We start from the raw sequence: 26,530 nt of genomic DNA on the forward strand, positions 1-26,530 counted from the left end.
CATGTTTGTGTATTTGAACCTTTCCAACAATGACTGTATGATTTTGAGATCCATCTTTTCACACCGAGGACTTGAGGGACTCATATGCAATTATTACAGAAAGTTCAAATGCTCACTGATGCTCCAGAAGGAAACAAGATTAAAAGCTGGGGGTGAAAACTTTTGAACAGAATGAAGTGTGTGCATTTTTCTTATTTTGCCTAAATATCATATTTTTTTTCATTTAGTACTGCCCTTCAGAAGGGCAGGTTTCCCACAAGACAAAATAAGTTAAATTTACCCTGATCTTTAAATTGTTTTATGCATTGTTTCCTTCTGAAGCATCAGTGAGTGTTTGAACCTTCTGTAATAGTTATATATGTGTCCTTAGTGTGAAAAAATGCATCTCAAAATCATACACTAAACAAAAAAACAGCTGTGAATCATTCAGGTATAACAACACAGTACTAAGAATCAAGTGTATGTAAACTTTTGAATGGGGTCATTTTTGGATGGTTACACTATATGTAAATGTCTTTTATGCGAAGTATCTTATTCAGGCCAGTACTAAATAAAAAATAACGTGTATTTTATATGACGCCCCTTATTTTGGTAAAATAATTAACATTTGCAAGATTCTGCAAGGTGTATGTAAACTTTTGACTTTAACTTTACTTTTAGACTGTTTCCGTGGGTTAATGGTCTGACACTTTTTTTTTTTTTTTAAATATTGAAGTATTTTTATATTCTACAAATGCTAAAACTGTGGAAGGAGAGCCACTGGTAGGGAGCCTTTGAGCTGTGTTTATGATCACTACAATATAGTGGTTTTCAATTTGCAGAACAGTGACTGTAAAATATGTATTTTAGGTATAAGAATTGCGTATTTTGAGTTTTAATATTTGGGATATGGTGATTGGGCTATTTTTGAATGACCATTGGGCTAGTCTCATTACACAGACAAACCCTGGCAACCCTGTGAGTAAGTTGAGTAAAAAAGTATCAAATCGTAATATTAATATTGACTCAAGTGAAAACAGCAGCTCATTAGAAAAATAAAAAGTAGAAGTTTCTAGAAACTTATTTAAGTACATCAGTGTTTGAAACCTCTGTAACAAAATTTATGATGAGTGCATTGAAGTGAACGAGAACAATTAATTTCACGGATTTAAAATCGTTCACGAACTAACGCACAAAGAAAACTCTAACTCTATATAAGAGTGCTATCATAACCTAATATCAATCTGGACCATGAAAAGACAACATAGAACTACAAAATAGAGTTATCAAATTCTTGACAATTTTATTTATCACTAGTTCAGTTCTTAGCAACACCATATTGTCACAGACAAAATACCCAACCGCATTCAACTGTTTGTGTAAACACCATGCACAGAGCAGACCAAAAGGAAAACAAGATTACATTTGTTAGCCTCAAAAGAGACTACTAAAAGTGGCAAAACCTTAGTGTTCAAAGTTCAACCTCCACAAAAAATTATAAAAAAGCAAGACATTTTTACATTTACTTTCAGTACAGAAATACACTTGAGACGTTTACATATGTAAAAGATGTTTGTTTCAATCCAAAATGCAGCTTTTAAGTGTAAAATCAAAGATATCAGCACACTGCATTCTTGATGTATTACTGACTGATCAATGCCATAATTTCAAAACAGGCCACTTTCAGATCTTTTACTTGAGGTAGAATATTCAGAGAAAATATCAAAAATAATCATCTTTCTATAGGTCTTTAAAGTGGAACAATAATCAAACAAAAAGAAAGAAAGAAAGTATTTTTAAACTTCTAGTGTCACAAACTTGGGGTTCTATTGCTGTGACATTTGTCTTTCAGTGCAATACACCACTGAAAGAAATATAAAGCATTTGCAAGACAGAGCATAATAAAAGTGTGCATGTGCTTTAGTAAGCCTTTGACACAATAGTAGCACCAGATTAATACTGTAATCCACTATTTGTGGACTGACCAGTAATTAACAGTAACACAGTTTAATATCGCACCCAAACATTCTCTCATCTTTCTGAGATTGAAGCACAAACACTCGTACCATACACACATATTTAGAAATAATATCTAATAGGCAGTTTTCTGGAGAATATGGAATATGAAAAATACATCAATTGCAGATTGAATTCATTTTAAAGATCACTGGTAGAAAACTATGAAATTGATTGATTTGATCAAATTCCAACAAAAGGAAGTAAAAGCTATTGCAACTTATATAGACAAAACTGCTTTTCTTTTTCTTTTCATTTAAAATATTGTTTAAAATGGTTTCAGAGCTGTATGCTAGAGCCGATCGGTTTGAATTGAAGATTTTAAAGGGACAGTACACCCAAAAACTAAAATTCAATTTATATTCACTCTCATGTTGTTCCAAACCCATATTACTGTGGGAAAAAAAGGTGAGATTTGACATTCATGTTCACAAATTGAGTCTTCACTTAAGACAACATAATCGTATTGACTACATTTGAATAATTTTATTGTTTTTTTTTTTATCATTTTGCAGGAGCCACTATTGTCTTTTACTTAATATATGGACAAGAGTGGCCAGGATAGCTTTGTAAAAAGCAAAAAAAAAAAAAAATCTTTGGAACGACATGAGGGTGAGTAAACATGGAAGAATTTTTATTTTATTTTTGGGGGAACTTTTTCTTTTCTTCCAAGAACAGCCAGCTACAAAATATGGCTCCTGATGTAAACTAATGTGCTTCACAGAGAGGCTATACATTAAGAAATAGTGCTGAGAGATTATTCTCTTATAATGCTTCTCTATATACTCTTAGTGATGTTTTCCATCAATAACGTGCGCGTTCTCCAGTCTTCCCTTTCAAATAAGACTTGAAAAGACATGAGATACTGTAAAATAACAATGTGGTGCATGATTCAGTCTGTAGACAGTTAGATGCAGACACATGCATACAAACATACACAGGAAAGACTGTCAGCTGGACAAACGAGGCATTCTGATTGGCATATTAAGGCTGGGTGTAGGCTCCGAATGGTTGTCGAGCACAGTGCATCATGATTGGTGTGGTCATCTGATAATGATCAGATCCTTGCTGGTCCATGCAGAACAGGAACACATTCTGATTGGTCCTCAAATTGAAATTGGTCTTTAAAGAAGGATCTGGGCCACGTAAGGTGAGTGTGTGCTGGCCACTGCTGCAAGTAATGGAATGTCACTGGACTCAATCCTGAAAAACAAGTTAAATGCATACATTTGATAATATGCACACACTTTCTGCTTTCTGTATTATGAATACCACAATTCATGACTTAAAGCAACTGTATGTTGTTTTATGTGTTTTTGCAACTCCACAGTTAAGTGAGTGAAGGCTTGTTTCTGCCAAGGGATGAAGAACCTAGAAATAAAGTTAAGTAGAACTTTTTTCCCTGGAAATACTGAGTTTATATCTCACACTGTTTTTTCTCAGAAATTTGATATATAAACCCTCAATTATTATGTGATGGGAAAAATAAAAACAAATGTGATTAGAGGGAATATATTCAGAATTGTGAGATGTAAACTCAGAATTCTGGGGAAAAAAATTCACAACTGAGAGATATAAACAGATTTGTTTTAAAAATCATTGCAAGATATCACCTCAGAATTCTGAGAAAAAAAAAGTCTAAATTGTGAGATGTAAACTCATCGTTTAGATGAAAAAAAAAAAAAAAAACTAAATTTGCGAGATACAAACTCAATTCTGAGAAAAAATGTCTGAATTGCGATATAAACAGAATTGTAAGATAATTATTTTATTTTTTTTATGGGGCGGGAAATAAATGTGAGATGTAGACTGAATTTAGAGGAAAAATATTTAGAATTAGGAAATGTAAACTCAGAATTCTAAGAAAAAAAATCATAACTGTGAGATTTCTGGGGGGGAAAAATCTGAATTGTGAGATGAAACATCACAATTACCTTGTTTATTTTCTATTCCATGATGGAAACAAAAAACAACAGAATGGATGATGTAAACTTAGTATTCGGAGAAAAAAAATTCTGAATTGTGAGATGTAAACTCCGAATTCTAAAAAACAGTCTGAATTGTGATATAAATTTTGATTTGAGAGAAAGTCACAATTACTTTATTTTTATTATGTGGCGGGGAAAAAATAAATATAAATGTGAGACGTAAACTTTGAATTTAGAGGAAAAATATTATGAATTGGGAGAAATAAACTCAGAATTCAGAATTCAAATTTCATAATTGTGATATTTCAGAGGAAAAAAAGTCAGAATTTTTAGATATTTCATGATGGAAAAAATGGGAGATGTAAACTTAGAATTCGGAGAAAAAAAATTCTGAATTGTGAGATGTAAACTCCGAATTCTAAAAAACAGTCTGAATTGTGATATAAATTTTGATTTGAGAGAAAGTCACAATTACTTTTTTATTTTTATATGTGGCAGGGAAAAAAATAAAAACAAATGTGAAACGTAAACTCTGAATTCAGAGGAAAAATATTAAGAATTGGGAAATGTATACTCAGAATTCTGAGCAAAATAATCATAATTGTGAGATTTCTGAAGGGAAAAAAGTCAGAATTGTGAGATAAAAAGTCAGTTACCTTTTTAGTATTAAACATGTATTTATTGAGAAAATATAGAAGACAACAGAAAAAAAACTTCTGTGAAGACCATTTTTAACTATCCCCCCGCCCTCCCACCCTCAGGATCCACATGTTCCATTACACAGGGCTAAATAAAATAAAATGTAATAATGTCAGTTACCTTTTTATTTTATATTCCATTGTGGAATCAAAGAACAACAGAATGGGAGTTGTAAACTTAGAATTCTAAAAAAAGTCAGAATTGTGAGATGTAAACTCAGAATTCAGATAAAAAAAAATTACTCATAATTGTGAGATATAAACCCAGAATTCTGGGAGAAAAAGTCTAAATCGTAATATAAAGTCATAACTGTGAGATGTAAACTTGGAATTGCAAGAAAAAACATTGAATTATAATGCAATTACCTTTTTAATTTTTATTATATGGCAGAAAACTCACCAAACTCACACCAAAACTCACCAAATTTAGTATAGAAAAGAAAAAGAACCCATTCATCTTATTAAAAGTCAGTGTACACATCCATACAGTTGCTTCAGGTGTAGAATCTGCGTCAATAAGTAGGTAAATGTGCTCTTACCCCAGTGCGAGCCCCAGCTCTTTTACATGGACCCTGGTTTGTCCTCTTAGATATTCTGCCAAGGATCGACTCTTAAAATACACCTCTTGTAACCGGTCTTCCAGATGCATCACACACTGAGATGAAAAAAAAAAAAAAAAAAAATCAGAATGTGCACAATTTTTTTTTATATTTATATATATTTTTTATTTTTATAATTTTTTTAATATTGTAAAATATTGTCATTCAAATAATTTATCTTACAGACCCCAGAACATACATACAAAACATAACGTAAATATGCTTTCAAGTGTCTGTCAAGGAGACTTACAAAGTCAGTTGCGATGTTGAGCGCATATAGCTGCAATACTGATGTGATGAGTGTGTGTACAAGGTTGGACACCATCACGTCCCTGCCCAACCGCCCGCTCTCGCACACGCGCCTTTGACTCGTCACCACCTGCACACTCATCCGGTCTGTATCCGCCACAATGCACAGAGCCTCGGCCACTGGTTCATCCAGCGCAGGATGCTGCACAAACACACAGGTACATACTTTAGGTTAAAGTAGGGTGTTTTAACATCCATTAAAAAAGAGACGTTAAATGCAGTAAGAACTGTAAATCTAATTGTACTAACCAGAACAGTGTGTTCCAGGTCAGCCATGAGGCACTGTTTGAGCCTGAGATCAGAACTGATGCCATGCAAGGCGAAGTCAGGCATGTACTGAGGACAATAGCCACCCAGCAAAGAACGGCCAAAATGATTAACACTGGCTCGACTCTCTACCTGGTAACTACACAGAAACAAACACACTATGTTATTGCAGTCTTCATGGCAGAGGTGGCCAACTGTTTTAATGCTAAGAGCCAAAAAATATATAACTTGAGTACTATGGGGACTACAAAAACAAAAAACATAATCAGAAAAAATGTTTAATTTAAACTATTAAGATCAGATCAAGGACACTGTTGATTTCTGACACAATTTCAATCCTGTTTCCTCATCATATACTGAAGCCCATTTTCACACTGAATAAAAGATTAAAAAAGGTAACTGCAACTTTTCTCTCACAATTGCAAGTTTACAATCATGCAAATCTGACTATTTTGTCAGGATTGCAGAACACACAATTGAGAGTTTATATCTAGCAATTCTGAGCAAAAAGGTCAGAATTGCAAGATACAAACTGCATTTGCGAAAAAAGTCAGAATATCTTGCAATTATGAATTTAGTAATCACAACTGCGAGTTTATATTCCGCAATTCTGCCTTTAGAACTCAAAACTGTCAGTTTATATCTCACAATTCTGAGAAAAGAAGTCAGAATTGAGAGTTTGTATCGCGTAATTGCAAAAAAAAGATAAAACAAAGATAAAAAAGGTAATTCCATCTTTTCTCACAATTCTGACATCTTTCCTAAAATTGCAAGTTTAAATCTCACAAATGACTTTTTTCTCAGAATTGCAAGATAAAAACTCTGAATTCTGACTCCATAACATGCAATTGTGAGTTAAGTCAGAATTGTACTTTATAACACACAATTGCGAGTTTATATCTTACAATTCTGAGCAAAAAGGTCAGAATTGCAAGATACAAACTGCATTTGCGAAAAAAGTCAGAATATCTTGCAATTATGACTTTAGTAATCACAACTGCGAGTTTATTTTCCGCAATTCTGCCTTTAGAACTCAAAACTGTCAGTTTATATCTCACAATTCTGAGAAAAAAAGACAGAATTGAGAGTTTGTATCACGCAATTGCAAAAAAAATAAAACAATAAAGATATAAAAGGTAATTCCATTTATATCTTGTTTTGCGAGTTTATATCTCACAATTCTGAGCAAAAAGGTCAGAATTCCAAGAGACAAACTGCATTTGCGAGAAAAGTCAGAATATCTTGCAATTTTGACTTTATTTATATCCCGCAATTTTGACTTTAGAACTCAAAATTGTCAGTTTATCTCTCACAATTCTGAGAAAAAAGCCAGAATTGAGAGTTATCACTTAATTGTAAAAAAAATAGATAAAAAATAAAGGTACTTGCAACTTTTTCTCTCAAAATTCTGACTTTTTTCTCGCAAATTGCAAGATAAAAACTCAGAATTGTGAGATAAGTCACAGAATTAAACTTTATATCTCACAATTGCGAGTTGATATATTTACAATTCTGAGCAAAAAAAGTCTTAAGTTTGAGATACAAACAACATTTGCGAGAAGTCAGAATATCTTGCAATTGATTTTATTTCTCGTAATTGAGTTTATATCCCACAATTCTGACTTTATAACTCAAAACTGTACGTTTATATCTCACAATTCTGTGGGAAAAAAAGCCAGAATTGAGAGTTTGTGTAGGAATTGTGAGATAAAAAGTCGCAATTATCGTTTTTTATTTTTTATTCAGTGGCAGAAACAGGTTTCCATATCATAACTGGGTGGGCAAAGTTTCTGAACATTGAGTAGGCAACAATGACCTGTAGTTCATGTGGTCTTTTTGGACTTGGAATATATTCATTGTACAATCAATCTCAATGCATCAAATACAATTTTATACCTCATGACACAACCCCTTTAAATTTAGTGTCTCCACATTAAAATTAGTTTGCACTTACCTTGGTAGTGGTAACTCATACTCCTTTTGTTCAGTAGCCATGTACAGTTCTCGCAGTGATGTTTCTTCATCATCACTGTCACCTAGAGCACTATCTGAGCTCTCGTTCCTCCGAATATCAGTCAAAAGCCTTTGATGCAACTTCCTGTCCAATCCCCGTCCGTACCCCGCCCCAGTAAGACCCCCAGCTTGTCCTTCATTTTCATACTCCCTGGGACTGCCGATGTGAAACTGCACTCGATGTAAAAGAGGACTCTGATTGGCCAAAATGTGCTCTAATCCACCCTCAACAGAGTCAATGTCTTCTCCAAAACATTCCTGTCCCATTTCTGTACATTCAGGCCTGAGAGTGGATGATTCCAGAATGGAGGATGGATTGGTTGATTTTGTATCAGTCAAAAGTGTCTCATCATTTTGTTCTACAGAGGTGCCTGGAACAGCATTACTCAAGTCAGAGTTCAGTGCTTTTTCACTAATCCCAATAACACAAGCAGTGGGGTTTAATGGGTCTGGTTTAGGGGGAAATGTTTTTTCAGGGGTGGGATCAGTGGTTTGAGAGCTGCAGGGGTTGACTGGATTGTCCTGTCCTTGTGGCTGCACATGCTCCTGCAGGTCTGAGCAGCGAATGAAGTAGGATAGAACATACAAGACTCGCTGTACCAGTTCCCTTCTGCGTCCCACAACCACCGTTCGACACATTCTCACTGGAGAGCCCAAAGCACCATACAGATCACCTAAACAACACAAAGCAAAAATATATAATACAGTAATAAACTGGTGAAGATTTGCCAATGAAAACAAATGTAGGACTGGTCATTTAAAGTTCCTTTTTGAAACTTTTTTAGGAAAGACTTTTTGAATTTGAAATCACAATGAAAATGAGAATGTAGACCAACAGAGGACTTCCCAACTATAGTTTGATTTCAAACTAATTTTCGTGAAAAATGTAAATACTCATTAAAGCTAAATAAATAAGCAGAGGGTGCAAAAAAATTTAAATATTGAAAAAATCGTCTTTAAAGTTGTCCAAATTAAGTTCTTAGCAATGCATATTACTAATTTAAAATTAAGTTTTGATATATTTATGGTAGGAAATTTACAAAATATCTTAATGGAACATGATCTTTACTTAAAGAAGTTCACTTCCAAAACAAATTTACAGATAATAATTGTGTATTCCTGTTCATGACAGTTAGGGTATGTCGAAAAACTCCCATTTTCTCCTCCAACTTCAAAATCGTCCTACATCACTGTTTAACCTTTTTTTGTAAAGGCTGTTTGACCTTCTTTGCACGTTCACTTTGTAAACACTGGGTCAGTACTTCTACAGCGATGTATGGTGTAGGATTTTGAAGTTGGAGGGAAAAAAAAAGATGGGAGTTATTCAACATACCCTAACTGTCATAAACAGGAATATATACAGTTTACGCAGATCTAGACCAAGACAACTGTTTGCAGTTAAAAAGTATATAAATTGTAATTTTTTTTTTTAGAAAATAACTGATTGTTTCACTTGATAAGACCCTTTTTCTTTGGCTGGGATCATTTAGAGCCCTTTGAAGCTGCATGTAAACTGCATTTTGGAAGTTCAAACTCTGGGGCACCATAGAGGTCCACTACATGGAGAGAAATCCTGAACTGTTTTCCTCAAAAACATTTTTTACGACTGAAGAAAGAAAGATATGAACATCTTGGATGACAAGGGGGTGAGTACATTATCTGTAAATTTTAGTTCTGGAAGTGAACTACTCCTTTAATATTCTTCATGATTTTTGGCATAAATGAAACATTGATCATTTTGACCCATGCAATGTATTGTTGGCTATTGCTACAAATATACCCGTGCCAATCATGACCGGTTCATTCTTACCTAACTGAGCCCACAGTGGGTTGTATGGGTGAGATTTTGCCAAAAGATCCACCGTCTGGGAGGCAGGTTTCTGGCAGGCAGTTTTGATTGGCGGCAGGCTGCTGGGCATCACTGTGGGAACCCAGGCTAAGTGATGCGTAAGAACAGCAGTAAGGAGAGCTGAGAGAAACCTAGACAAAAATAAAAGGAATAGTTCAGAAGCGCCCCACCAGAACTTAACATAAGGCAATCAAGAGTAAGTTACTCATGATGACTGGCTGCCACACAGACACACCTGGCCAACTGTGTTTCCTGACACGCTTAGGATCAGTGATGGTGATGGAAACAAATAACTGATTTTCCAATTATCCCATTGATTACACAGTACTAACAAAAGAACAGGGTTAAAGATGTAAAGTAATATGTTTAGTTGAAAGGTTAAAGATCACTGACTGGCTCTTGGCTCCGTGTTCCATCAGCAAATTCATCTCCTTTAGGAAGCGCTGACACAGCAGGTTTCGCTCGGTAGTCTGGGATATCATGGAAAGCCAGACTGGCTCGCTGATGCGGGGAGCCATGTACAGGTTCCACACAGTCATCCTACATCCAACAGAGAAGCAGATGAGACTCAAACAAAAGCTTGAATCTGACTCATATCTCTCAAACAAGGGCAACAATGTCTTCTGCACCAAGTTGGTCATGAATCATAAAAGAAGTTTAACAGACAACTGAGAGACAGAAGAGAAACAAATCGTTTGGGGTCTCTTAGCTTCATAATATTATGGTTGAGCCACTGATGTCACATTTACACATTTTATCAATGTCCTTACTACCTTTTTGACCCTTGAACGTGGTAATTATATTGCTGTCTATGCAGGGTCAGAAAGCTCTCAGATTACATCAAAAAGATCTTAATTTGTGTTAAATGTTATCTTAATTTAATTTTTGGGTGAACTATACCTTTAAAACCACTATACATGTTTCATTCAAATGCCAAAACACTGCCTTTCTGAATGCTTAAAGAAAAAAAAAATTGTCTTTAGTACTACAAAAATAATAAACTGAAATTTAAATATACACAAAATGTGATGATTTTACCTGAATTCTCCCAGTGCTTCCATCACTCGACACAGATAGACCTGCACTCGCTGACTTGACTCTGCTATCCTTCTGCACACAATCATTGCCTGAAAAAGAAACCAACAGTTTCAACTGAAAAAGAGTGTAAATATTTAATTAAAAATAGCCATATTACAATTTTGATTCAGGAAATCTAAATTGAGCTAAATTATCATACAATGGATGACAAGCAAGATTACAAAAATTTAGGCAAAAATCTGCATAAAGATTCTGTAGGATGACCGCACATCCTCTTTTTCCTGGACATGTCCTGACAGCCTTTCTACGATGTCTTGGTGCAGGCATTCTACATAGTCAACTAACTGTAGTGTGCAGGAATGTGGACTCTACAGTATAGAGAACAGTCAAAGCAATGAACATTACGAATAATGTATGTGACCCTTGACCACAAAACCAATCTTAAGTAGCATGGGTATATTTGTAGCAATAGCCACAAATACATGATCTTTTATGCCAAAAATCATTAGGATATTAAGTCAAGATCATGTTCCATTAAGATTTTGTAATTTTCTTACCATAAATACATACAAATGCATTTTTGTTTAGTAATATGCATGGCTAAGAGCTTTATTTGGACAACTTTTAAGGCGATTTTCTCAATATTAAATTTTTTATTGCACCCTCAGATTCCAGGTTTTCAAATAGTTACTTCTTGGCCAAATATTGTTCAAATAAACCATACATCAATGGAAAGCGTATTTATTCAGCTTTCAGATGATGTATAAATCTCAATTTCAAAGAAATTGACCCTTATGACTGGTTTTGTGGTCCAGGGTCACATATGTGGACTGTAGAGAGCATGTCAATAGGAAAAGGGCAAAACCTGGACATCTTGAGCAAATTAGAAATCCTCACCAGAACATCTTCAGGAAAAAAGGATGTTTGGTCACCTAGATCCTGCATAACAGCTGTACTAAAATGTTTGCTCTGACCCACCCATATAAACAGAATAAATCAGCATAATATGCTTTTCAAAAAAAAAATTCATTTTCTAAGAATACATTTTAAATTCTTAAATAAATACACAAAACATTTGAGAAAGAACTGAAATACATTGTTGAATGTTTGGTCAAAACTGATTAAAGGACTAGTTCACTTCCAGAATTAAAATTTCCTGATAATTTACTCACCTCCATGTCCAAGATGTTCATGTCTTTCTTTCTTCAGTCGAAAAAAGAAGGTTTTTGAGGAAAACATAGATTTTTCTCAATATAGTGGACTGCAATGGTGCCCAACGAGTTGAAGGTCCAAACTGCAGTTTCAATGCAGCATCAAAGGGCTCTAAACAATCCCAGCCAAGGAATAAGCATCCTATCTAGAAAATCGATCAGTCAATTTCTAAAAAAAAATTAAATTTATATACTTTAACCACAAATGCTCATCTTGCACTAGTTCTGCAATGCACATGCGCGTCTTCACGCATTCATGTTGGAAAGGTCACACATGGTTTTCTCCTCTAACTTAATAATCGTCCAACATCATCGTTTTACCTTTTTTTTTTTTTGGTAAAGGTCGTTTAACTTTCTTTGCACGTTCGCTTTGTAAACACTGGGTCGGTATTTCCGCCAACGTCACACGCGTGTGATTATGTAATGCATGAGCATTAGTGGTTGAAAAGTATATAAATTAGTGGTGGGCCGTTATCGGCGTTAACGTGCTGCGTTAACATGAGACTCTTATCGGGCGATAAAAAAAATATCGCCCGTTAATCTATTCTCAAAGTTGGGTTGGGAGCTGGGTCTAAACTACGTAAGCTATGATGACTTTCACCTTGATATTTTAGCGCGGATGACGTATACCTAGTCGAATTGCACTGTAGGGGGCGAGAACGAGTCTTCAACTTCTGTGAAATTACCACATCAAATGAGACGTGCAAACATGGATGCAGTTATGAGGCCGCTTCAGGGCAGGTGCGTGCGTTGCTAGACCCTTTTTACTGGGGCACGTGCCCCAGTGAAAATCTGCTGTGCCCCAGTAAAATCTCAAGTTTGAGTTATAATTTACTTTGATAATCCCGAAATAAAGACATTAAACTATATGCCCATAACTGAATTGACGCTTCTAAAAGCAACGCAGTTTAATGGAAGACTATGCACGCAGATAGGCTATCCATGCCCGTGCGCGTCTGTGTATTTAACGGCAACGCGCACGTTGTGCAGCCTTTTGCGCAGAAGTACATGGTTACACAAGTTTGTATAGGTAATTATGTTGTAAATGCAATTGTCAAGCAGTTTGTGATGCATTTTGGAAACAGGAGATGAGCGCCTGGTCTAATGCGCCACCTGGCCTGTTCTCGAAGACTTACTTTTAGTCATTATTTGGGTAGCACACATATTCTGAAAATGCCTTCATCAGAATTCAAATTAGCCATTTTAATCTAGATTAATCTAGATTTAAAAAAAAATTATCTATGCCCACCCCTAATATAAATTAAATTGTTTTTAGAAAATGACGAATTGTTTCAGTAGATAAACCCCTATTTTTCAGCTGGGATCATGTAGAGCCCTTCGAAGCTGCACTGAAACCGCAATTTGGACCTTCAACCCACTGGTTGCCATTGAAGTTCACTATATGGAGAAAAATCCTGGAATGTTTTCTTCAAAAACCTTAATTTCTTTGCGACTGAAGTAGGAAAGAAATGAACATCTTGGATGACATTGGGGTGAGTATATTACCAGGGTATTTTCATTGGAAGTGAACTAATCCTTTAATATGAAAAATCACTCTTCTGCAACTTCACACTTACCCTCTCGATGGCAGTCTTGAGTTTGTTCATGTGAGATTCAAACAGAGGAAAGTGGGAGAAGAAAAACTCCTGGAAATTGTGGTTTTCCTCTTCTCTCTCTGGCAGGCTGATAATGATGCTGATGGCAATCTTCTTCCTCCGGATCATTGCAGGGTTAGAGCTGCAGCTCTCGTCAGACAAGTTGAACATTTCTTCAGTGTTCCTGAATCACAGACATGCACAAAAATGATCTCACTTAGCTGCCCTTTGGATCTTATCATCTCTTACTTAAATATTTACACTTACCAGCGAGGCATGGGACCATGCTGAAGACTGGTGGCCTGGCTACGGAGCCATCGCCTTTGGTAACTGCTGGCACAGCCACTACTGAAGGAGGAGCTAGGGGATGGTAAGGGAGTGGCCAACAAACTGCTCAGGGATGCTGCAGAATGGAAAAGTGGGAGTTCAAGGGCAACATTTGTGTTATATGACAGAAAATTTGTCTTGTAATCATTCAAACGTTTCACCAATTTAAATCTGCATTAAGTATGTTCTGACTTTGTCCTTTATAAATGTAGGCATACCTGAACGAGCAATGCCACTGTCTCCATCCTCACTGTGTCCTCTGCTTGGCATATCCACTGGATTACTGTGGGCTAGAAAAAGGGAGTCATCATCACACCCTCACATTCAACCACATTCTGAAGAACGTAAAGAAGTGTGTCTGCATTGCTTCACGTCGTGGGTGATTTGATGGAGGTGTTGGGTTCCCAATTTCAAAAAGCATGCAGGTTAGTATCCCACAAAGACACACACACACACACACCAAACACCTGCAAAAGTGTGGACCCATCTGAAAGCGCATAGTTGACCCCATAACCTAGAAACCTCGCAACATCATACGTAAAATGATGCTGACCCATTGTGACTCTGCCTCTGTTTACACTTGGTATTAAACTCCATTTCAGTGATCCAATCACAAGTGTACAGTGCTAAATACAGATATGAACAGGGTACAAAATATTTTGTGATCTGATCACAAGAGATACATATTAGTTGTAGTCTTAGCTGTTGTGATCACATCACCAAAGTATGTTAAAACCAGGTGTAAAACAAAAGGCGGAGGAAGTGCATTATGTGAGGTAGGCGCCTAAAATCAACGAATGGTTAAATAGTCAGAGAAAGCACACAGCAGAAGAAAACGTAGCTAAAGGGTGTGCGCATGTGATATCGACACATGCTCACGCGGCTTCAGCATTACACACAAACCTGCAAAGAAAGACGCGCTCCGAGCCAGGCAGAGCAGAGGAGCGCTAGGTACGTGGCAAACTCCTGAAAAGAGGAGTGGTATATGGCCATGTTGAGAAACAGTATGTTGAGTGAAAAACAGAGAAAGACTTGAGAAAATAAACAGATGAAAGTGCTGTTCTAAAACCTAGTGAGCTGCCATGCTGTCTATACAGGCAGTTGCTTTCTAAGACCTTTGTTCATCTTTGGAATACAAATTAAGATATTTTTGATGAAACCCAAGAGCTTTCTGACCCTGCATAGACAGCAACGGTACTACCACGTTCAAGGCCCAGAAAGGTAGTAAGGACATTGTTAAAATAGCCCACATCACATCAGTAGTTCAACAGTAATTTTATAAAGCTATGAGAATATTTCTTGTGTGCAAGGAAAACAAAAATAACAACTTTATTTAACAATTACTTTTCTTTGGTGACAACCCTACAGTTTGATTTGAAGCAAAAAAGGTCATGAGGCCTTAAAATGTTGCCTATGTGCGGCAGATACTTAGTAGATCGCTAGGTTTTGGACGAGTGTGCAAAAATGACAAAGAAAGAAGTGTTTGTACACATCTTACCTATGCTGCTGGTGTGACTAGGAAAAGTTTGGCTCATCGACTCAAAACTGTCTTGCAGCCTTTAAGAAATAAAATGGAGACAATGAGTGATAGAGAACAGACTCATGTATCAGCAGATTGCAGATGAAAGGAAACACATACGTATTTGTACTTCCAGAGGTGCTGCTTCCAAACCGGGTAGAAAAAACCTTACTGACCATCAGCTGTGGTGGAGACCTGTCACATACACAGCAACAGTGTGTTCATCACATATACACCGCTAAGGTCCTGATTCTTGCAAGATATATTATATGTGACCCTGGACCACAAAACCAGTCATAAGGGTCAAATTGTTGAAACTAAGATTTATACACCATCTGAAAGCTAAATAAATAAGCTTTCCCTTGATGTGTAGGACAATATGGGACAATATATGGTTGAGATACAACAATTTGAGAATCTGGAATTTGAGGGTGCAAATAAAACGAAGTTTTGAGAAAATCACCTTTAAAGTTGTCAAAATGAAGTTCTCAGCAATGCACATTACTAATCAAAAATTATGTTTTGATATACACTGCCCTCTAAATGTTTGGAAACGCCCTTGAAAAGTGGGGTTTTGGACAATATTGGCATGAATCATTTTTGATTTGTGATAATTTTGCACTGACAAGGGACAACACAAACTACGAAAACATTTTATTACATAAACAGTTTATACATAGAAAGAACTTCGATTCATCAAAATATCCACCATTAGCAACTATTACAGCTCTGCATAATCTGGGCATCCGAGACGGTTTATTCAAACACTGACTTGATATTTTATTCCAAGCCTCCTGAAGGATTGCCCAAAGATGATTCACACTATGCTGATATCGTCCAAAACCACACTTTTGGAGGGCAGTGTATTTACGGTAGAAAACTTACAAAATATCTTAATGGAACATGATCTTTACTTAATATCCTAATGATTTTTGGCATAAAAGAAAAGTGTATAATTTTGACCCATACAATGTATTGTTGGCTTTTTCTACAAAAATACCCGTTCTACTGACAACTGGTTTTGTCATCCAGTCACATATTTGAACAAAATACTCACCTAATGTGGTGTATTTTAAGAGTTGAGCCCTTATAACTCATGGAAACTGAGCCAAACATCATTTCTCCAAGCATGTTGACATCTGAAGCTGGTCTTGTATACTAAACATACAAAAGTCAAAAGTGACATTAAAGTACCCATAAGCACAGTTTATGTTTTAAAGGGATAGTTCACCCAAAAATTAAAATTCTGTCATTAATTACTCACCCTCACATCATTCCAAACCCGTAAAAACCATCTTCGGAACACAAATTTTGGACATTTTTGAAGAAATCCGTTAGCTTTCTGACCCTGCATAGACAGCAACGCAACTAACAAAGGTCCAGAAGGCAGTAAGGACATCATTAAAATAATCCATGTGACATCAGTGGATCAACTGTCATTTTATAAAGCTATGAGAAACCAAAATAACGACTTTATTCAAAAATTTCTTCTCTTCTGTCAGTCAGCAGGACACGGCATTCTGACGTAGAACCGGGATGCACTACGCCTTGTTTACAAGCAGAGGAATGCACACGCATGTATCGTGGTACTCTGGTGAAAGTGTGTCAGAGACAGAGAAGAAAATACATTTTTAATGTAGAATAAAGTCATTATTTTGGTTTTCCTTGTGCATAAAAAGTATTCTTGTAGTTACATAGAATTACGGTTCCACACTGATGTCACACATGGACTATTTTAACAATTTACTTACTAGCTTTCTGGGCCTCGAATGTGTCAGTTGCATTGCTGTCTATGCATGATCAGAAAGCTCTCGGATTTTAATCACAAAATACCTTAATTTGTGTTTGTGAGTAAAGAATGAAAAAGAAAACGTTTTTGAATGAACTATCGCTTTAATGCTTTTGGAACGATAAAGTTCCATGATAGTGGCTAAAACACAAACCTGATATGTAGGAGGCTTGTCTTTCTCGCTTGCTTGGCTACCGATATGGCAAGCACCACTCCGGTTGGGTGGAGTTTTGGTTTCATCAGCAGTCTAAAACATAAAAAAATAAATAATTAGTCACAACTGGATTCTTCCAGGTCATTATAGAATCAACTGGATTGGATTAAAGGTTGGATTAATGTTAGCTACTATTCAAAGGTTTTAGGTCAGTAAGATTTTTTTTTTCACATCAAGTAAATGTTTTCTTTTTTAATTTTCTATTCAATGAATCTAAAAAATGTATCACTGTTTGCAAAAATATATTAAGCAGCACAGCTGTTTTTAAACATTATTACTAATTAAATGTTTCTTGAGCACCAAATCTGAATTTCTGAAGCATAGATAATGTGACAATGAAGACTGAAGTAACAGCTGCCAAAATGTCTTGTGATGATTTTAAAATTATAAATCGAAAACAGTTACTTCAATTTGTAATAATATTTCACAATATTGTTGTTTTTCCTGTTTTTTTTTTTGTTTTGTTTTTTTGGATAAAATCAATTTAGCTTTGTTAACATGAGAGACTTATTTTAAAAACATTTACAAAAATCTTAACCAAACCTTTGGATAGTAGTGTACTTTTTTTTTATATCTGTGTACTTGAGTTAAAAATCCTAATACTATGAAAGATAAGTCATCATAAAGAAAAACAAATCTTTTCATTTGGTCACAGGTCAAAACCCTAAACTAAACTAAATATTTGAGCAAATAATACTAAAACAAACATGGTATGAAAGCAATGGCATGAAATTGTTTGCAAGAGCAATATTCCACCATAAGAGACAATTCAATAGCAATACACACGCGCACACACACTGTTATTCTGTCGCTCTCTCTCTCTTTGTGACAAAAGCTGAAGAGCTGAATAAACAGACCAATCATGTGACAACTTACTGACAATAAATCACACTCTGTTCAGGGAGAGCCAGAGACATTCAATAACAACTGTCTAGATGGATGGGTCAACATATAAAAAAAAAAATACAGCTTTAATTTAATATTCCAACAGTGAAAATATGCATATTATGAAGAAAATACGGTTACCACAAGAAAACACTTTAGCAGTACATAATTCTTGGCAGAAGGTCATAGCTTGACTTGTTTTTCCGTTAATAGCCTCTTTGCAAATTCTGTAGTACAATGTGACACCATCATAAAACAATCAGTGCAGAAAAGTGCAGAGCTGCAGGTGCTACACAGTCAGGACCGATTTAAGATTTCCCACATTTAAGTCTCAAAGTTTTTGTGTTTATTTATTTATTTAAGAATTATGGTCTTCCTTAACTATGACTGAATCACTGCATGTTTACTGTACTTTTTTTTTCATTTAAAAAGATAGAGAAAAGTCCCAAGACATAACATCCTTAACTTAAAAATGTATAATAAAAAAAACTAAATTATACCAAAACTTCACATTAAATCAAAAGCCAGTAAACAGCAATACCAAACCAAGACACAACCCACACACGAGTGTTAAACGCTTTGACCCAGTTAGCTGAGCAGTCACACCTGTCATGAGATCCAAGCAAGCTGGATTACAGAGCATGTGACTCCTCCCAAAACAGTGCTCATAGACACCCCCCCCACACACACACACACACACACACACACACACACACACACCACATTAGCAACTTACCGGCTCGGATGCATCCAGTTTATGTATTGCTTTGGAGTCAAAGAGAACCTGGCGTCCTCTTCTCTCACAGTCTTGATACACTATCAATCTGATCTGAGCAAGATCAAACTCAGCAGACGCCCAACTAAACAGAGAGAGAGAGAAACACAGGTAATAGTGATTAAGACAATCAGAAAGAGAAAATAACACTTCTCTATAACTTCAATAGTTTAGTCATAAAAAAACAACAACCTGTGAGAAAAACAAAAAAACAAAAACAGGCTTCTAGCCCTTTGAAAATGACTAAAGAAAAAGAATAGTTCACTTAAAACATTCTGTTATTATGTATTCACCCTCATGCTGTTCCAGTGAATATTCAGTGAATTACAACTTACACTACTGTTCAAGTTTGGGTTTGTAACATTTTTTTATTTTATGAAAGGTGTTACCTGATTACAAAAAGACAGTAAAACAGTAATACTGTAAAATGTTATTACATATTAAAATAACTCTTTTCTATTTTAAATACAATCTAATATATAATTTATTCTTGTAGCAACACTGAATTTTCATCATTCTTTACTCTAGTCTTCAGTGTCACATGATCCTTCAGAAATCAGTCTAATATGCTTTTGTCAAATTTTCTGCTCAAGATATATTTCTGCTTATTTTCAGGATTGCTGATTAATATTTTTGTGGAATCTGATACATTTTAAGATTCTTTTATTAATAGAAAGTTTAAAACAACAGGTTTCATTTGAAATTAAAGTATTTATCGTTACTTTTGATCAATTTCATACATCCTTTCTGAAAAAAAAAGTGATAATTTTTTAACACTTGTGTTAAAACTTACTGACTTGAAACTTTTTGTCAGTGATTATATTTTGGTCTATTCCTCACACAAAACTACCGTGGCATCGTAACACTTGGAATATAGCACATGACTTGTTTGGACTATATTTATAGTGCTATATTTGTCATTTCTGAGCTTTGCACTCCCTGTTTATCATTCACTGACATCGTATGTAAAACCGAAGTGTGAACATTCTTCAAAACGTCTTCGTGTTGCATAGAAAAATTTTTTGGGAAAGATTTGAGCACGAGTAAATAATGACAATAACTATTCTATTCATCCAAACCATAAAGCTGCAAGAATTTTCAATAAAGCAATAAACATTTAATTGCACCATATGTAAAAAAGCAAAAATACATTTTCTGCTCAAACACACAAACACAGACATCCTACCTGCTTTCCATCCTGGTGTATGATAAAGCAATCAGACATTCATTTCCAGCTTCCAAGCACTACATATACATCCAAAATAGGTATGAATAACAATCACAAGATGCCCGAAACTGGCCAAGAACGTGGCTGAAGTCACGGAAAGTGAACCATTCACACAGTTGCATGTTTCTTCCATTAAACTTCAGAAGATCACCACAGTCTAACAACAGAAAACACAGGAGCACAGTCTCCATCTCCGTTTGTCCAAGCTCTGAGTGCCCAAGTCACACACAACCACACACACACACACACACACACACACACACACACACACACACACACACACACACACACACACACACACACACACAAACAAACGGTGTCGGCAGCGCCCCTTCTCTCTGATTGCGTAGATGATGCAGTGTGTTTGTTATATCAGTGTCCATGTGTGAGTTAGCAATCACTATGTGTCTGTTTGCGTTGAGTGTACGGACTTTGTATATGGACTGCTAAGTATTAATGTGCATATGTGTGTGTTAGACGATTTGTTGCTCAGTCTTTTCTAACACACAGCTGCTGAACAATACACTGCTATGCACAGGCTCCCTTTATCCTTCACACACACACAAACACACTTACACACACTGAGGGCACAGGCTCTCTTTATCCTCTCCTACTGAGATTTTGCGTGAGTGTGTGTGTGCCAGTATATAAGAGAGACAGAGGGATGGAGGGAAAGAGAGAGAGAAAAACAGTTGCTTGGGGTGGTACTGCCACTACACATTGACACAAACACACAGACCCGAGAAGTTATATTAATGAGGACTTCTTATAAACACAATGGTTTTTAGACTGAAATAATACTACATCCTAAACCTAGAGAAACCAGTTTACATTAGCCTTTCAAAAAGTGAAAACCACTTAAAATATTCTCACATTTTTAGGACAAATATGTAAAGAGAACCTGCGCGCGCACGCACACACACACACACACACACACACACACACACACACACACACACACACACACACACACACACACACACACACACACACACACACACACACACACACACACACACACACACACACACACACACACACACACACACACAAAAGGCAACAATGCCTTGTAATGAATTAGCCTTTATGACACATCCTTTTTGGGATTTTCCTAATACTTCAGGTCACATGAAGAGCAACCGCTGTGTCATATGATCACTGTAGTACACACACACACACACACACACACACAGACTGATTGACAGCTAGAACCATTTCAGATGGTCTGAATGAAATCTGTCCACAGTCATTCAGAATTTCTACATATCTGCCATTCCTTGCATGTTTGTTGATTCTAAATATTTGGATTAAGTGTATAAAAATGCTAGCTCTATTAAACTCATTTACTATTTTACTATGCTCCCCCCTCAAACATTCAGTGTAGAAGATGTCAAAAAAGTCTAACAATCCTCAGGCACTTCAAGCAGTTTCTACTTCAGTTGAAGAAAGCTGTAAATGTGGAGTAAGAAGAAATACAAAGAAACTACAGCTGCAGAAATAAAGTTCAAAAAGAAGTTCATTAAATGTTTTGTATTCAAATTAAAGTTTTAAATATGAATTAGGAATACAGATACGAGTAATTACAAGTGATCTTCCCACCCCTATCCAGAATGCAAACTCCTTAAAAGCTTTCAAATACTGCTGAAAACACATCTTTTTCGAAACTATGTGACTCTATATTTAAAAAAATAATAATAATTTGTTCTCCTCTCTTCTTGATCCTCCCTTTCTAGCCTGTTTTCCTCTCTTTCTTGATCTTCCCCTTCTAGCCTGCACTCTTCTAACAACGCCTGATATATGGTATTTTTTAGCACTTCCTATGTTGTTCTGCCTCCTTAGGATGAATCACTTGTTGTATTCCCAATTGTAAGTTCCTTTGGATAAAAGCATCGGCTAAATGAATAAATGCAAATGTAAGTGAGATTTTATAAATATATGAAAGTTTTTGAACTGTAAGATTTTTAATGTTTTTTAAAGAAGTCTCACAAGCCTAAATTTATTTGATCCAAAGTACAGCAAAAACTGTACAATTTTGAAATATTTGTACTATTTAAAATAACTGTTTTCTTTTTGAATATATTTTAAAATGTAATTTATTCCTGTGATTTCAAAGCTGATTTTTTTTTTGCATCATTAGTCTTCAGTGACACATGATCCTTCAGAAATCATTCTAATATTCTGATTTGCTGCTCAATAAACATTTATTTTTATTAATAATATTATGTTGAAAACAGCAGAGTATTTTTTCAGGATTTTTTGATGAATAGAACGATCCAAAGCACAGCATTTATCTGAAATAAAAAGCTTTTGTGACATTATACACTATACCTTTCAATAGCTTGGATTCAATATAATTTTTGGGAAAGAAATTATAGAAATTAATACTTTTATTTAGCAAGGATGCTTTAAATTGATCAAAAGTGATGGTAATGACATTTGTAATGTTACAAAAGTCTTCTATTTCAGGTAAATACTGTTCTTCTGAACTTTCTATGCATCACAGAAAATGTGCAAAAATTCTACTCAACTGTTTACAATATAATAATAATAAAATCAGAATATTACAATGATTCCTGAAGGATCATGTGACTGGAGTAATGACACAAAAAAATAGGAATAAATTACATTTTAAAATATATTCAAAAAGAAAGCAGTTATTTTAAACAGTAAAAATGTGTCAGAATTTTACTGTTTTAGAGGTACTTTTGCATGCAGGCTTGGTGAGCAGAAAATACTTTAAAAACAAAAAATCTTACTTTTAAAATAATGTGAAAACAATATAAAAATGGACAAACATTTATATATTTATTAAAAATAACTACACATTAAATTACAATTAATTTGTGATTATATATATATATATATATACACACACACACACACACACACACTTAAGACTACTTTGATGCTGCATTTAATTCAGACAGAAGCAATGCAGCATCATAACACTGATATTGTTGGCTGAGTTGGGTCAGAGCTGCATATTTTAGTACATATTTTATTTCGGTTAATTTTTAACAGAAGTTGAAAAGGTCACAGGTCTGCTCAAAGCACCCTTAACTCAGCTGTGTTACTATGCTTTAAGAACTACTTCATTGCTATGTTTCACACACGCAAGCACATTCCTCTCATAAGCAAAGGAAAAGCTTATTGTAACTGTAAAGTAACCCAAATAGCGCACACACACACACACACACACACACACACACACACACACACTCAGTGTACCTGTTCCATGCAGCATCCTCTGGAATGAACAACCACCTTGCAGTGTTTTTCTTACGACTCTTAATCTTCATCTTCACAGGTATTCCTCTTAGTACGCTACAGAGAGTGTGTGTTTGCATACGTGCACGCACTCATCCAGTTTCTTTAAAAATGACTTCTTACTTTGTCTAGAACGTTTCCAAATCAAACAACATTTCTAAAATCAAAAGAGAGCAAAATAAAATGAGGAGATTCAGATGGAGAGACAGAAGAGAGAGAGAGAGAGAGAGATTCTTTGGGGTAGCATATGTTTAGAGACCTAGGGGTTTCTGCTCTTATCTATCTGATGACTTTCTGAACACAGCTCAAACGTCACATGACTGTCATACGCACACACACTCACACACACACCCTCTCACAAAGCATGTGATCCAAACACAGTCATAGGACACTCTCACTGACTAAAGTTGCATACCTCAGCAAACAAACCAACATGTTCTCTTTGCTAACACTAAGCATGCATGTTGCAACAAATATTTAGTCTGTCATATGCTTTCTCCCTCCTTTCCCTAAACTAAAAAATTAGTTGTCATCACACCAGTAGCTTATTTAAAGCTGATTTTTTTTTACATGGAGTGGGTCTTCTAATGGGGGCAGACATTTTGAGATCACATGATCATCTGAATACTACATGCTTTGCCCAATAATAATAATAATAATAATAATAATAATAATAATAATAATAAGAGGGCATCTGAGATATTTTTACTTGCAGAATAAACCGATAGCCATTTCTACAATGGCATCAGTAGATGGGTTTCCATTCCAAGTTGCAAATTTAACTAATGTGCAAAATTGGAATATTGCATAAAACATTTGCAAATAAGCAACATTTCCACTTAACAAGTCAAAGAAAATAAAAGTCACTTCCTGATAAACTGGCACAGACATCACTAAGAAAAGTTGGAGAAGCCACTGAACATAATTATTTTCATACAGTATATAATCAAAAAGTGAGCTTAAAACTTTTTTTTGCTAATTAAGTTACCACCCCCCTCCCCCCCCCAAATTTAGGCATTTCCATTACTCGTTTCTTATATGGTACTTTAAAATAGCACATAGCTACTGACTCAAAACATTCTAACTATACCGTTTCAATGACACTAGGTTCACTATTGTTACTGTTTTTAAAATTGAAAAATAAAACAAAATATAAGATGAAAAACACTACCAGTCAAAAGATTTAAAAAAAATTTTTAAAGTCTGCTCACCAAGCCTGCATTTATTTGATCCAAAGTACAGCAAAAACTAACATTTTGAAATATTTTTACCATTTAAAATAACTGTTTTCTATTTGAATATATTTTAAAATGTAATTTATTCATGCGATAAAAGCTACATTTTCAGCATCATTACTCTAGTCTTTAGTGTCATATTATCCTTCAGAAATTATTCTAATATGCTGATTTGCTGTTCAAGAGACAACTATTTTTATAAATATTATATATTTGTATTATTATAAATATTTAAAATTCTTTGAATAGAAAGATCGAAATATCAACATTTGTCTGAAATAAAAGCTTTTGTAAAATTATACATTTGCTGTACTTTGGATCAAATAAATGCAGGCTTGATGAGATAAAGAGCCCTCTTAAAAAACATAAAAAATCTTACTGTCCAAAAACTTTTTGACTGGTAGTTTGCTTAAGAACTAAAATAACTAAAACTTTAATAAAAATGAATTAAAAACAAATACAAAACAAATAAAATGTCAAATTACTAAAACTAAGAACTAAAATAAAAACTAAAAATATAAAAATAAAAGATAAATGTGTAAAGTAAATATCACAAAAACATTAATATTTCAAATTTATACATAAAAGCACATTTAGAGAGCTCATACTTTTACCTGTGCGATTATATCCTGTCAAATGATTGCACAGGTAAAAGTAATCATTCATATTCCATGTTTTGATAAACCCGTAATTTTGACCTAAATAAATTAAGCAAATAGGTCAGTTTTGGGCAGTGACTGAATTTAATTTGAGGTGATACCATTTGTGAAAGACCCCTTTACAGTTCGTTTCTGTTGTTTTAAACCTCCAAATCAACACTGGGATCAATGTTTTACGCATTATCAGTGGGTAAGCAGTGTCACTTCCTTCTAGGAAACTGCTGAGTTGTCATGTGACCATGTTTTTGGAAAGGGTCCAGTATGTAGCATTACTGCTTTAAAATGTATGTTAGCCAATTGCTAATGTACAAACTAATGAAAATCACGTGGCTAAAGTTTAATATGAGTTATTAAACAACTGCAATTGTAGTTTAAAGTGAGTAAATAACAGAAGGCTTTTCATTCACATGCAAGAAATACTATATTCTGGTCTCACTGAAGAACTTTAAGGGGGCAACTTGAAGGATTTGTAATACGAACTTATTATATTATTGTTTGTTTATACTATGTCCATTTTTCCTGTCACCCACAATAATTGCTTCTAACAAGTTGTGTCAGTAGCCTAACCACTTGACTCTCTCTCCCATAAAACCCTCCTCTCCACCCACTCTGGACACACAGCAGAAGCCGTACATGCAGGATAGATATTCTCTCAAAAAACCCTGTCAAGCATAAATGCACTGAAAGTTACATAACACACTTGGTCTCAGCTGACTGGACGCGCGTAACGGAGAACTCGAGTGTGTGACTCCACCACACCGTGAACACATATAGATCAAATAACACTACGGCCTGCAAGCGATGACACGATAAAATGGTGATCATATACTCGCACATTTTGCACCACCTAGTCTTAACTGCAGAAAAAAATAACAACTGTCTGCAGCGGAGTTGTAATAGAGTTGACAGTGGCATATAAAGCGCGTTTATATCCGTAGGTGTAGTATCTGCCCGTGCTAACGGTCTTACCACTGCTCCGCTGTCGTAGAGCAGTCCCTGGCGCTGCCGTTACCGACGGCTCTCTTGCAGAAGAGCTTCTGCAGCAGCGTCGGCATGCTCGAGCTCTGTTTTTCACAAACACACAATCTGGGATTCCTGTTTCCCCATCAGGGCAAGCGTTCAGGTTTGTA

The 26,530-nt window shown here is 35.3% G+C and overlaps 1 protein-coding gene across 3 annotated transcripts; it reads right to left on the reverse strand.

Moving 5' to 3' along the window:
• Positions 1–1,257: 1,257 nt before the first annotated feature.
• On the reverse strand, positions 1,258–26,530 carry fnip2 (folliculin interacting protein 2). 3 transcript variants are annotated; one of them, XM_073842835.1, is made up of 18 exons: positions 26,370–26,530; positions 18,973–19,096; positions 17,292–17,384; positions 16,406–16,506; positions 15,469–15,543; positions 15,328–15,386; positions 14,733–14,795; positions 14,048–14,119; positions 13,770–13,905; positions 13,485–13,686; positions 10,697–10,785; positions 10,052–10,198; positions 9,620–9,789; positions 7,751–8,483; positions 5,779–5,935; positions 5,471–5,671; positions 5,161–5,276; positions 1,258–3,198 (listed from the first exon to the last, which is right to left on the reverse strand). In XM_073842835.1, exons 1-18 carry the CDS (start codon positions 26,453–26,455, stop codon positions 3,120–3,122), a joined length of 2,703 nt encoding a protein of 900 aa, XP_073698936.1. In that variant the 5' UTR covers positions 26,456–26,530; the 3' UTR covers positions 1,258–3,119. The 3 variants fall into 3 exon arrangements, with proteins under 3 accessions (XP_073698936.1, XP_073698938.1, XP_073698937.1); XM_073842837.1 differs by lacking the exon at positions 26,370–26,530 and adding an exon at positions 20,198–20,597; XM_073842836.1 differs by lacking the exon at positions 14,733–14,795.

This window comes from Garra rufa, chromosome 6 (genome assembly GCF_049309525.1).
Source record: "Garra rufa chromosome 6, GarRuf1.0, whole genome shotgun sequence".
NCBI classification, from domain to species: Eukaryota; Metazoa; Chordata; class Actinopteri; order Cypriniformes; family Cyprinidae; genus Garra; species Garra rufa.

Bases quoted from the DNA above. Each gene is read 5' to 3' on its own strand.
- fnip2 (XM_073842835.1), bottom strand. From the start codon at position 26,455: ATGCCGACGCTGCTGCAGAAGCTCTTCTGCAAGAGAGCCGTCGGTAAC. The intron at 9,790-10,051 runs GTCAGTGATCTT...ATTTTTGTCTAG, and splicing joins GAACACGGAGCCAAGAGCCA to GTTTCTCTCAGCTCTCCTTA. The intron at 5,672-5,778 runs GTTAGTACAATT...GTGTTTGTGCAG, and splicing joins ACCTGGAACACACTGTTCTG to CATCCTGCGCTGGATGAACC.